Genomic DNA, 14,050 nt, shown 5'->3' with positions numbered 1-14,050 from the left:
AAGCAAATGGAAATTTAATCCAGACAAAACAGTGGTGCCTTTTGTCAATCAAAAGGTTGCTGAGAGAATAGGGAATTCAAGCTGCAGTGGATGGCATGATGTTTCCTTTGAAGACTGAAGTTTTCAGTTGGCTATTCTGGGGATTTTGCTCTGAATCTGAAGGTTCAGGTTTGATGATGGGCGGGAATGTATTTGCAGTTAAAGCTAGTGTATCCTTTCCTGGATTTGTCAATGAAATCACAGTAACATGATTTTTCTTATTGATTGATTTTGTGTGTGTGTTTGTATGTAGCACAATTAGAATTTTAAAGCTATGTAATGGTTGCTCTTGTTTTATCTGTATTTTGTTGTCAGTGTCCCAGGGCACTATTGTTATTGAAAAGGAGAGCTACAAGTTTAACAATTGACTATTAAGATGAAGATTTCTAGTTGGCTAGAAGCAGAGAGAACAAGTTCTCGCCCTTAGCTGTCCACTATCCAAACTTCAACCAAAATGAATGACAATTTGGGGGAAATTATTTCTTACCTCATTAGCTTATCTATATTTTCAGTGCTCACAATCTACTCCTATGTAAATTCAATAGAATTAATTCTCAAGCATGCTTAAATCGTCTGTTTTAAATTAGTGTAATGATAACAGAAGAAGAAACACACAAAATGGATGCCAGTGAAAATGTTAGTTGTCCTTTGAAATGAATTCAACTTCTTGAGGGAGATATTTAAGTAGGTTTCTATATACCAATAAAGGAGAATATTTGTAGCTCAGGGTTGAAATGAAAGGTTCTTGGTGCTCTCTGAGCTTGGTTGTTTTCTTGCAGACATTTCATTACCAAACTAGGTAACATTATCAATGCTTGAGATGGTGTTACCTAGTTTGGGTAATGAAATGTTTTCAAGAAAACAATCAAGCTCAGTGAGCACCAAGGACCCTAGGTTTCTATATACTCTTTTCAGAATATTGTTTTCCAACTTCCTCCCAGTATAACTTACTTAACTTTGAGATTTCTCCCATCCAGGCAGTAATCAGGTCCAACCTTTCTTAGATCTCCTAATCATATTTAATTGCTGCTATATAACTAGGTGTCAAATCCCACTGGAGAGTTAAACCCTTCTTTAAATCATTTTCACTGAGCTTAATTTACTGTTTTGTTTTTTAAGAAGTAGCAAACAAAAGAAAGTTTGTTAATAGCAATAGCAGTAGACTTATATACCGCTTCATAGGCCTTTCAGGCCTCTCTAAGCGGTTTACAGAGAGTCAGCATATTGCCCCCAACAATCTGGGTCCTCATTTTACCCACCTCGGAAGGATGGAAGGCTGAGTCAACCCTGACTTAAGTTAAGACTTTGCTAGACTTAAACAAACCTATTTTTTTTATATTCCCCTCCAGAACTGAAAAAAAGGAGGGGAAACAGAAAGAAATTAGCCGAAAAAGGAGGCATAACTATTTTGAATGATTCTATCTGGAAACTAAATGAAATAAAATGCAGCTGTTGGCTGGAAACATTAGTTCCTTTATGCGGTGGTAAATACGATACTTCATGGGTTCAAGATTTAGCTCTATGAAATTAGCAATTAATTTGTGCCCTCTTTAGACACAATATTCATATTTTGCATTTTACTTGTTGACTTCTTGAGAAAGTTGGCCCAGTTTTAGAAACAGAGATGTTTTTCCCAAGGAACAGTGCAACATAAGCATAATTTTATTGGATGATTAGAAAACAAGGAGGGAAGAAAATTAAGAAAGCATTATTTTTCTTAGAATAATACCAAACTGATGCGGACATTTTCCCTTCAGAGATTTATGATTGTGTGACGTGACAGGCTGCACAAATGCTATTCCCACTATTTGTTTTGGTCTTCTCTTTGTCCAGATAAACCTGTGTTTAAAGCTAGCTAGTATAATACTTTAACTTTATAATTATAAAATATTTTTTGTAAGCTAGAAGGTATCTTGGTTTATAAGTCAGCTAAGAAACATGATATTCTTTTCAGGAGATACAAAAACTTAGTAGAATTAATAAGACAACTTTGTTTGAAATCACCTTACTTGGATAGTATTCATAATTATTAATTTGTTCATTTTAAAAAAACCCCACATATCTTAGCTTTGGACTTATGTTAAAAAAACCTTCGAAGTGAAATTTATCTTCACATTATTTTTTGGCATCACAATCGGATTTTGCTATGGGCAGATTTCAGCGGTGCATCAATTTTTAAAGCTGATAGTTTAGTCTGCATTAGTATAACAGTATATCAAAATTTAACGTACCACCCTTGCCGCTAAAAGCGGATGCCCATTGTCTTGGAATGACAGACTGTTCTCATCCACCTTCCTTGGAAAATAAACATCTTTTTGATTTGACATATAGTACAGTGAGACTGTTCTGCTTGGATGCAGACAAGTGTATCCAGAATCCGAACATCTTTCTCCGGGTGACAGATGCGAGCCTAGGAAGAATGTTGTCTAAATATTTATGCAGATGCAGTGATGTGTCACTGGTAGAAAAAGGAAAATCTCTGTTTCACAATAATTAGCGTTCTTGTTTAGCATTTCTGTGGTGGAGCCGAGCTGTTTGCGTTATTGATGGCTGCCTCTTAAGTCAGTCCATGCTCTCTGAAGTCCCACTGATTCTGATGAAACTCTCATCTGAACAAAACTAGGTGGCATGGAGACGGCAGAGGTGCATCGGGCAGCAATGCTTTCTTCACGGAGCAGAATATGGGTGCGAACCCTTGGTTGGTCAGATGGATATAAATAAAAATAAGGCATCTCTCCTGGAATAATCCTTTCCCCTTTGATTGCCAAGTATTTGCAAGATGCAAACGGTGCTTCGTTCAGCTGTTGCCAGAAGCCTCTCTGCCCTTGATGCTTGGGGGTGGGGAGGGGGGGTGGGGTGAAAAGGTATTATAATGTGAACAGAAGTAGTCTCGAGGCCTACAGCTGGCTAATAACAGAGTTGCATTGAGCGCAAGTGAGACCCACAGCTGTGACTTTCGCCACGAGGCTGAGACTAGACAGCAGCAGACAGGCTCGGCTGAGTCAGTCAGCCAGCGAGCTTTAGGTCTTTATTGGCCAGATGGTGTGAATTTAGACACTTTTGTTATGCAATGCCAGGGAGGAGTTGAGGAGAAGAAAACAAAACAAAGGCCACCATGCTGGGGGCTTATTTCGGTTTGAAATTAGAGACAGATTTTTTTTTTTAGTTGAAAGCTGAATTTTAAAACCTTCCCCCCCCCTCCCCGGAAGGGGGAAAGATGTAAAACTTTCTTCGAGATTTCTGGGACATCCTGGTTCATCACATTATACTTTGGGTAATCCTGGGCATGTGTATAAAACATAGTATTACCAAAAAAAAAACAAAAAACCCACCAGGTATTTATTAATATTTGTTTTAATAAAGCAAAAGGCTGATGTGAGGTTCATAATCCAGATAGAGGTTGGTCCAACGAAGATGTCCATTAAATCTTCATTTGGAATCTGCGTTTCCCTCCCCAAGCCTGCAACATACAGCAGCTAACCTTAGAAATGAGCTGGATTCATACATTCACAAACATATGAATTTGTATCAACCATGATTTACTAACAAAATATGAACAGAATGAGGTTAATATTTAGCCATAACTTATGTTTTCCAAAGGACAAATTGCACCTTTGAAGGTAGCAGTGCTTTGTTTAGCCATGCTCCATAATGGCCAGCCAACACAACACAACGCAACACAACACAACAACACAACAAACCTAAGAGAAGCAAACTAGATTATGCCTTAGCTCAATGCGTGCAGCCCGGTCTGAAGCTTAGAAAGATGTATGGATTCATGGCTAATTCATTGCTAAGAGTAGCTGGCTAAGGGTCTCCAGAATTTCATGATGGGCTTTTTGCAATTTTTCTTGCACTACTAGGGCAATCCCTAATAGCCTGGCATCAAAGCATCATTTATGTCCTTATGAGAGGAGACATCATGTACCACAAAGCTCAGACACAGATCATATGAGGCTGATAACTCTGTGAGAAGATGGGCAGTCAAAAAATGTAAACAAACAGCTTTCCATACAATATGGCCAAGCTATGCCAATGCAAGGCTTTAATTGGACAAGGATTAAGAAAGAAAATTAAATTGAATCTCATCCATACTCACCAATGAAGGTGAATATACGTATCCCAGGATCATGAATCCTAGGATTCAATCTGGGTTGGTCAATGGGATCAGAGTTTTTGTCTTCCGAGCTTTCAGACTCATGCTGGAGCCCATTCTCTACAGGTATGGAGCCTATACCTACAGCGCTCAATGCACCTTTGGCGTTTAGTCATGTCGGTCACATGACCACGGAGACGTCTTCGAACAGCGCTGGCTCTTCGGCTTTGAAACGGAGATGAGCACCACCCCCTAGAGCCAGGAACAATTAGGACACATGTGTGGGGGAACCTTTACCTTACTTTCAATTTCCAAACAGGGGTGCTCAAAAGTTGTGACATGCCTTGGAAATTGTAAATATATTTTGGTTACTTTCATATAATTTAGATGTACTTGGTAAGTAACTACATAAATACGATAACTTTTTAACATTTTGTTTGCTTCATTTGGAAGGAACCTAAACTATGTTTTGCATTCTAATATTTCAATCCCTGGCAATGCAGGATTTGCGTACCCAGCCATTGTAATTTTGTAAGACATGGATTATAATTTAGTCTGCCCTGTTCAAGTTGCTTTTCATAATCTAGAGCCATAAGATAAGACGGTGGAATAGGCTTAGGTTGACCATCACTCATTATGTCCAAGCAGAAGGCTGAACTGTCCCATAGGCCATCTGGTGAACATTGTTCCCATTATAATATTGAGTACTGTAAATTATGGTAATTATTTATACATGCACATGTTTAATGATAGTTGGAATCCCTAACCATTTCTGATTGCTAGGTCCATTTAGAATATGGCAAACCTGTTTTGACTCCTCTAACAAGCTTTTCAGTGCTTCGTGAAACACTAGACCAGGAAACCAGAGATACAACTTAATACCACTTTTATTGGAAGGTTACAATAACAGAAATTTACAAGTCTGAATATGCTTCTCACCACCTACCCTGTTTTCCCGAAAATAAGACCTCCCTAACCGGGCTTTTGAGCGTATGTGCTAAAATAAGTCTTCCCCAAAAATAAGCCCTTCCTGAAAATATTGCAACACAGCAGCAGCCATTGGGTGGCCACGTTCGCTGCCTCCTGCACCTCAAAAAGAATAAGACTTCCCCGAAAATAAGGGTTATACTTATTTCGGGGCGGTCAAAAGAAAATATGACCCTGCCTTATTTTCAGGGAAACATGGTATATCTTTATGATAATAACTAAGGAAGGTCAGGTCTGAGATGCTTCTTAAATTATGTTTCTGCCCCAGACTCAGATTTATTGTATCTGACATTGTCTTGGTTGTGTCTCTTCCTCCTGTTCCTCAGGGTTATTCCTACTGTCAGTTACATTTCTGGAAAGATTGCCCATTTATATAAAAGAGCTGATTTGAGAGGTATAACCAATCACCTGCCCTCAATTTCCCACAATGCTACATGTTTTGGCAATGACCCATTCATGTTACTACTGACTGTCCCAGCTCCTCCTCCTCCTGTTCATGGTCATGTACATTAAAGAGTTTCAATGACTATGCTTTAAATTTCTAAGGAGGGTTATTAGGAATACTAAGGATTCTGAGGTATTCTTGCACCTTTTTTTTACTAAAGAAAAATTAAAAATTCAGTTGTGGTAGGAGTTGGCATGCTCTAAGAGAGGTATCTGTATTCCCAGGCTTAGAGGTTGCATTCACCCAATACGTTAAGTTGGGTAGCTTTAACTTTTCTTTAAGCCTCACTGTACTACATGAATCTAACTAGCAGTGATTAATTTATAATTTAACGTATGGTCCAAATTCAGAATATGCAGTAGCACATTAAAATGTAAACATTTGGGGTTACAATCCACGTATTTAATATTTAATTTCTTGGGGTTTGGCATGCAAATGCCTACGTTAAATTCTTCTCCTTCAGCAATAATCTCACTTTGCTGAAGATCGGAGCCTTCTCTGTTAATTCTTTAGCACAGGGGTGTCACAAGGCCCACGGGCCAGATCCAGCCCACAATGTGGTCAGAGCTGGCTGTGGGGCCATCCTGGAAAATGTAAGGGGCTGGCCCATGTCGCTTTGGCCCAGTCTACCTAGTGCGAAGAGTGAGTGGCATCAGGTTGGCCAAGCCCAGTCAGCTACACCCACACATCCAAGGTCAACCACAACCCTAATGTGGTCCTCAATGAAATTTGAGTTTGACACCCCTGCTTTAGCGCCACCAATGTGGATGGCTAGGAAGCAGAGTTGAAGCTGTTCTTTAGCAGAAGCCTAGTATCAGTGACACTCCCCAGTTATTGTGGTTTTCACTTTTATCAGTAAAAAAAAATCATTAGCATGAAGCACCCAATGCCCTTTCTTAAATTAAGGTGAGTGAGTTTAAATCCCTCCAAAACAATTATGTAGCCCTATATGTTATAATTACTGAATTCTTTTCCTTTTGTGCTATTTCCTCCTCAGCCGTTGCTGTGAAAAGAAGAGCTGCGGAAACCGTAACGAGACTCCCTCAGATCCCGTGATCATTGATAGGTAGGAGACACAACTTCAACTCTTTTTTTAAAAAAAGAAAGCCATCAAAAAATCCTACCTGTTGTATCCTTCGCAACTGGACAAATTAAACCATCTTGATAGTGTATGTAAAATACTGTTAATGCCAGTGCAATGCCATAGTTTTGCAAAGTGTTCTCGAAGTGCCTGGACTTTCTTTACAGGAACATCTGCATATTATTGCTGAGGTTGCCATTGGTCTGGTTGCTATGTAAGATTCTCCCAGTTGCCTGTTTAATCTTGCCAAAATGTTTCTTTCTTGAAAGTATACAAATGTTCTCCATTAAATGAAAGACGGTATCCAGAGGAAATTGTCTATCAGAATACAATAGTCCTGCTATTTCAAATGTGCTGTATTGTTCAATAACGAAGTTGCAGTCATGTTCTTGCGGAAAATTCGTTAGCCAAGTTTGAAATCCTCAATACTTAGAGCTATAATAGAGTTTTGCATAAACACGTTTTTGCATATTCACATTTGTTGGTACTCGAAACCAGAGTAACTTTTCTGCACTGGGAAAATGCAGTTCTAAGATAGAAACAGAGAATGCTTTTTCACGTTTTGCTCTTACTTGAGCAAGCATGGCAGGTAAGAAAAATCCAAAACTATTGAAGTCCCAAATTGTGCATGCAGCTGTGCTTGAATGAACACTCGGGATGTAGAAGAAATCTACCACTGGTTTAAGAATGGAATAGTGTAGCACAAGCAGAAGAAATGCATATGAACCGTTGGTGTTCGTAATTCTCTTTTCAAAAGCTTTGTAGAAAATGGTGTACGTTTGGAGGAGATGTCTAGAGAAAAATCTTCTATAAATGATTTGGAGAAAGTTTCCTCTGAAATTTCATCCATGATCAAAAGCAGCATATAAAGGAAAACAACTGACCAATACCATAGTTTTGTATAAACCATGCATTTGTTTTCCAGAGGGCAGGAAAATGTATCATCAGCTGGAGAACTGATGGAGAGGCTCAGAAATTCAGTCTAAGATGAGATTTGATTTCTTTCTAAATTTATGTGTTCATTTGCGAGCTTCCTTTCTTCTATTTTCATACTTGCTTGAAACGTGCACGGAAGAAAAAGTTTGCACATATCTTAATGTATGTTTCATTTAGCATAAATATTTTTGTGTTTGCAGTTTTGTTCAAATTTCAAACAATTACCCAATATATTCTATTTGCAGACTTGTTCATGAATATGAACCTGGCTTGTCTGAAATAGTCATTGTCATAATATTGTGGGAGAAATTTAGATTGACTTAAGATTTTTAAATTGCGTGATATTAAATGAAAAGTCCTCTTCAACTCACAGTTTGGCCCAGATGTCTTAGATTCACATGCAACTCCTGGATTATGAGCCTTGGAGGGGGCCTTAGATTGGAGGTCTCCAACCTAGGCAACTTTAAGACTTGTGGACTTCAAGTCCCAGAATTCTTTCATAATCTAGAGTAGTGATAGTTAATCTTTTTGGCACCAAGTACTGAAACTGGCGTGTGCAAGCGCCGGAGTGCCAGAACCTGGAAGACAGCAGCTGGCAAGTGTGCATGCACACCAGTGGTGGGTTCCAGATCCTGTTCCAACCAATAGCAGCGTGCCCATGCATCTTGTCATCCAGAGATACCTCTGAGAGCCTCCGCGATGCTCCAGCTGCTCAGCAGAGTGTTGTGCAGGCACTGTATGAGCTGTGCATGTGCATGGAAACGCTGAAGACTTTAAAGACAGGTAAGGTGCGCAGGCAGGTGGGAGGGCCCTTTGGAGCACCCTACCAGAGCGGTACCCGGTGCTCCGGGCAGGCTTCGGTACATCCGTATCAGGGTGTACTGCCTGCAATCCACCACTGATGCACATGTAGCCAGCACTTCCAGATTCCGGGGTGTGCATGCGGACTGGCCAGCTACTGTCTTCCGCATTCCAGCACATATGTGTGCGCCAGAACCCAGAAGAGAGCAGCTGGCCACCGTGTGAATGTCCACCGGACCAGCTGTCTGGTGCACATCCGCATGACGGAACCTGGAAGAGCAGCTGGCGACTACACATGTGCACACAGAGAGGGCTCTGCGTGCCACCTCTGGCACGCATGCCACAGGTTTGCCATCAGGGATCTAGAGCCATAAGCTTTGCTGGCTGAGGAACTCTGGGAGTTGAAGTCCACAAGTTTTAAAGTTGCCAAGGTTGGAGATTCTTACCTTAGATAATCCCAAGTTTATTTATTGATTCATAAAATTTATATGGCCACCCATCTCATGAAAAAGTAGCTCTGGGTGGCCTAAATCAGACTATAAAACAGTTGACCTATTCATTTCTTTTTTAAATTGAAAGGTTGAGAGGACAGCAGATTTTAACAATAACGGAGCCTCACTAGTCCTTTATAAATAATGAAATATCATCACGATGATGGGTAAAAGCAATCAAGAGTTGCCTGCTAATTACCAGTTTAGCAACTTCTTAAGCAAAAGAAGTCAGCTTTATGCCAAGCACTTATATAATAAATTGTCTGATTGGGTCAGTTCAGGGTATATTTTGGCAAATAAATAGGCAGGTTTTAGAGTTGCGCCGCCTTACTTAGACCACGTCCTTATATTCCAATGTTAGAACACAATATTTAAATGAGCCAGGTTTGGTATTATGTCCCACATTGATTGACTCCAGTGCTACACTTGCTCTCATTTTCAGACTAAAGTCATGGGTAAATTCATGCATGCTACAAAAGATAGCTAGTTAATCCTGTTAATGTTCAGACTCCATGGGAGCTTCAGAGTAAAAGTCTGTTGTAGCACGGAAAGCCACTATATTAAAGAAATTCCAAATTAAAGAAGAGTAAGACATTTAGCCTCCCACGTTTTTCCATTTGCACATAACCCCTCTTGTGGCCAAAATAAGTAATTTGGAGCATCACCCCTGACTAAAGTAGCTAATAAACACATTGTGATCTTATTGCATGCAGATGATGTAGAGCTTCAATCACAAGCAGCGGCTGGAGTATCCTAGCCCCCTTCTTTTTTCCTTAAGAAAGCACTTGAGATTACATTAAAATGAAGTTCTTAATAAAGATCTTAGCATTTAAAATACATGCCCGGGGTGGGGGTGTTGATCAGGCAATACAACAAAGCATGAGTTTTTCCAAGTGCCTTCAAGCCCAAAAGCCACAAAAATTACGTACAATGGTACCTCTGTATACAATGTTCATTAGTTCTGGTAGGTGTGACAACTACTAAAAAGGACCAGTCCCAAACAAATCATGTGACTTACCACGTGACCCCTTGTTTCAGATGGAAAGAACTTTCTGTCTATCCCTTTTCCTATGTCAGTGACTTTCCCAGCATGGCCAACTTCCTGTCTGCCCTCTGTGGCTATCTCCCTCCTTTTGCAGAGACCTTCCCAGCATGGCTGACTTCCTGTTTCCGCTATCGGTTTGAGTGAGCTGGTCTGACCCGGCTGAATACCACCTCTGCCTGTTACTCCATACAAGCAGTATGATACTTGTCTAGATAATTGGAAGTCTAATTGGGTCAATCTACCCCAGCGGTCACCAACTGGTGAACCATAAGCAAATTTTGGTGGTCTGCAGAAAAATTATTTGCATTTTTTATATTGCACTAAATACTATTTATTGCTTTAAAAAATCATATTAGTGGTCCGCAGGATTTTAAAATTTAAAATTATGAATTTAGTGGTCCCCGAGGTCCAAAAGGTTGTGACCCCTGATCTACCCCACATTGTGTTCTTGAATGGTGATGCAATGCCCCTTATTTTATGCTGCAAGACACTTAAAGCAAGCAGCTCTCCCTGAATTCTAAGGAGCACTAACATTAGCTCTTTTCAATATCCTCCTAACAGCTGTTCTCAAGGGCAAATATTAAAAAAAACCTTTACGAGCGAAGATTGTGCCCTTGTGAAGAAGGAACCAGTCAATTGCTAGTTCATTCCTTGTTTTTTCTATAAGGACATAAGTGTCCACTTTATGACTTCCTATTTGGCAAGACATTCAGAGAATTCAGATATATTTTATGTACACTTCCTGTGATGAGACAAGTATAATTCTGTTTCCTTGAATGTGGCTAAATTCTGCTGTAGTATCCATAAAGCTGGACCTCCTTTTATTGCCTCAATGATCTAGTTATAATTTTATGTTTGCATTTTATTTTATTTGATAGAGACATTAATTATTTTAATTATTTTTGAATCTTGTAGAATTCTAGTCAGTGATGCAAAGAGACTTTAAATTATTAAGTGTATTTCTTATGATCTTAAGAGGAGTTTGACTGAACGAAAGCCGTTTCATGTCTACAAAATGCACTAGGGAATATTTTTAAAAGGCGGTTTATCAAAGTCGTTATGTTGGAAGTGTAAACTATATTAGTGGAGTCTTTTCCATATAATGTTGCCTTGTTCTATTAGGTGTTCCAGGTTGGATGGAAATCCATAAGACTGCTTTGGTTTTACAGTTAGAGGATATTGATATACTTCTGAATCTGAACTTTTTCACTATACGGAGACCTATGGATTTTTTTAAAGCCAAATGATAGAAAATTGTAGACTGGATCACAGATAAAAGTTGGCTTTCTGGTTTTGGCTAATGTAAAAGATGATAATAAATATTGCATAGTGTGGTCAAGGTTTAATGAATTCTTTAAGCACTGGTTAAAATATATTTCTTGTGGGGTTTTTGGGTTGCTTTAATTTTGCTTTTTTGCTTTTTTCTTCTTCCCCCCCCCCCATGAATAAAAAAAGGAAATAAACGTATTCTTTGAAGAAAGGAATGGTAGGAAAGCTGAAGGATAACTACATTTTAATTTGTAATAAATGCTAGCAGGGGAATTCTGGGAGTTGAAGTCCACCCATCTTAAAAGCTCTGAAACTGAGAAACATTCTTAAAGATGGTCATCACACCCCCTCAGCCAGTGATAGGATTCAAATAATTTAACAACCGGTTCTCTGCTCTAATAACCAGCTGGGTAGGCGTGGCTCGGTGGTCATGTGACTGGGTGGGTGTGGCCAACTCAACGTCATTCACGTCGAGGGGCGCTTCGCCTTAGCTGTGACAATGTAATAAGGGTTAATCAGAGAGGCAGTTTCTGTAAGCAGGGCAATAAAGATGAGACTAGAAACAACATCAGAATGTTTCCTTCCTGCCTTCCTTACAGGATTAACCCTGTAAAGTGGAAGGAAACAAAAGGAGATTTCTTCCAACAACCGGTTCGCCGAACTGCTTAGAAAGTTCACAACCGGTTCTCCTGAATAGGTGAGAACTGGCTGAATCCCATCACTGCCCTCAGCCATATTCAACTTTCAAATAAGCTCAGAAATACCAAGCAAAATTTGAAGTAGAAAAACTGAAGCCTCTTCTTCAGAGGGAGCACAATTTTTTAGAAAGGATTAGATCAAGGGTCTCCAACCTTGGCAACTTTAAGACTTGTGGACTTCAACTCCCAGAATTCCTTTGCTGGCTGAGGAATTCTGTGAGTTGAAGTCCACAAGTCTTAAAGTTGCCAAGGTTGGAGACCACTGGATTAGATGACTCTGATGTTTTAAAATGTGTTATGCCCGTTTTAAGTGGTGGTATATTCCACTAGAAGTTATTTTTTTAAGCCAACACTGGTATTTAAATATAATAGAGATTATGTTCATATCTAGCCTCCTCCCGTTTCCTCTAATTGGTCCCACCCTTCTTCAACCCTGGCATTTGATGAAGCCCACCTAGTAAGGGTCATCCAGTACTATGAATTAGTGAGCATTGCTTGAGATAGGCTGGTTCCTCTTTCCTTTTCCCAGTTTTATAAAAGTTGGCCAGGGAGCGGTTTAGTGAGAATATCTGGTGGGAATACTCAGATTCATCTTCTCAACATGTCTCCCCTTGAACACCATCCAGAAATTCCTCCGCAGCACAAAATGTTTCTGTAGCATCCGCCATTCCAGGGATGCAGTTGGAGCCCTTCCGTTCATCTCTCTCTCTTTTTTAATCAGCAAGTGTTTCTTCTCAAAAGCCAAGGCCACCACAATTATAATTCTGGTGAGCATTTTATATTTTTTGCATTGGATGCAATGGACAACATTTCCAGATGGTTTGTAACATAACCGTATGCCTTTTCAAAAATAAGTCATTTCAAGGAGATTTATTCCCAACTGAAAAATGTAAGACTCTCATTAATCCTGTGGCACTGAAATAAGTTATCCAAAGTAAGTGCTAGCAAACTTTTCATTCTTTGAAAAGAATTTAACTTCACCATTCAGAAAATGGGGACCACTGTACTTCGATTCTGTATATTTATAGGTTGCTACTCATAACCTGGGGGTTATGACGTGGGGACACAGTGGCCCAGTGACTAGGAAGCTGAGTTTGTCAATCAGAAGGTAGGCAGTTCAGTGGTTCAAATCCCTAGTGCTACGTAATGGAGTAAGCACCCGTTACTTGTCCCAGCTTCTGCCAACCTACCAATTCAAAAGCATGTAAAAGTGCAAGTAGAAAAAAATAGAGGCCACCTTTGGTGGGAAGGTAACAGTGTTCCGTGCGCCTACGGCATTTAGTCATGCCGGCCACATGGCCATGGAGACGTCTTCGGACAGCGCTGGCTCTTCGGCTTTGATATGGAAATGAGCACCACAACCTAGAGCTGGAAACGACTAGCACATATGTGTGAGGGGAACCTTTATCATTACTTTACTCATAAACTAGACATGTTGGTGGGTTCTGAAATTGTGGTTGCATTGAGTGGAGCCTTCCTTTTCCTAGGTTGTATATATCATTTCTTAAAAACCTACAAATCTATAGGTGTTTTTTTCCGGTGAGACTGATCTATCAGGTCTACCCAGATATGGGATGGAGCATACTTTCACCTTTTACCCCCAATCCAGGAGCCTTCACAGGCAGATGCTTCTCTCTTGAATTTTTTGTCAATAAATTTAAATTTAATTACAAATCTATATTTCAACAAAGTTGACAGGCTTCACTATTCTGAGACACAGATCAGGTTTGGAAAAATTGACATGCCATCTTTATCATCATTGTCATCTCTTTATGGAGGAGGAGGAGGAGCAGGGGTGGGTTTCAACCAGTTTGCGGTGGTCCCCGCGAACCGGTTGGTCGGCGAACCCGGAAGTAAGTAACCTCCAGGAACGGCGAAGGGCCCACCCGCCCGCCCGCTCTCCTTACCGGTCTTTGAAGGCTTCTGCGCTTTCACGCAGGCGCATGGCACCTACAGCGCCTGTGCGAGGCTCCACGAGCAGCTGGATGGCACATACAATGTCTGCGCGAGGCTCCGCGAGCAGCTGGAGCATCACGCAGGCGCTAAGACGCATGCGTGAACTGCGCGGGTGCACGAGGACGCCGCTGGCCCCGTTCCAACCGAACCGGTTGGAAGGGGATTAGCAACCCACCCCTGAGGAGGAGCTATGGGGGGCAGTAGTT

General features: G+C 40.4%; 1 protein-coding gene across 1 annotated transcript in view; it reads left to right on the top strand.

Moving 5' to 3' along the window:
• EBF2 (EBF transcription factor 2) overlaps nucleotides 1–14,050 on the top strand; it is a 263,628-nt gene that overhangs the window by 16,024 nt on the left and 233,554 nt on the right. The window contains exon 6 of the mRNA XM_032228748.1: nucleotides 6,565–6,633. Coding sequence (XP_032084639.1) covers nucleotides 6,565–6,633 — 69 coding nt within the window. The remainder of the gene's footprint in view (nucleotides 1–6,564; nucleotides 6,634–14,050) is intronic.

The sequence above is a fragment of the Thamnophis elegans genome, chromosome 13 (assembly GCF_009769535.1).
Source record: "Thamnophis elegans isolate rThaEle1 chromosome 13, rThaEle1.pri, whole genome shotgun sequence".
In the NCBI taxonomy this organism is placed as follows: Eukaryota; Metazoa; Chordata; class Lepidosauria; order Squamata; family Colubridae; genus Thamnophis; species Thamnophis elegans.
Note: the sequence above shows the minus strand (reverse complement) of the source record. Positions and strands in the feature narration are given on the sequence as shown.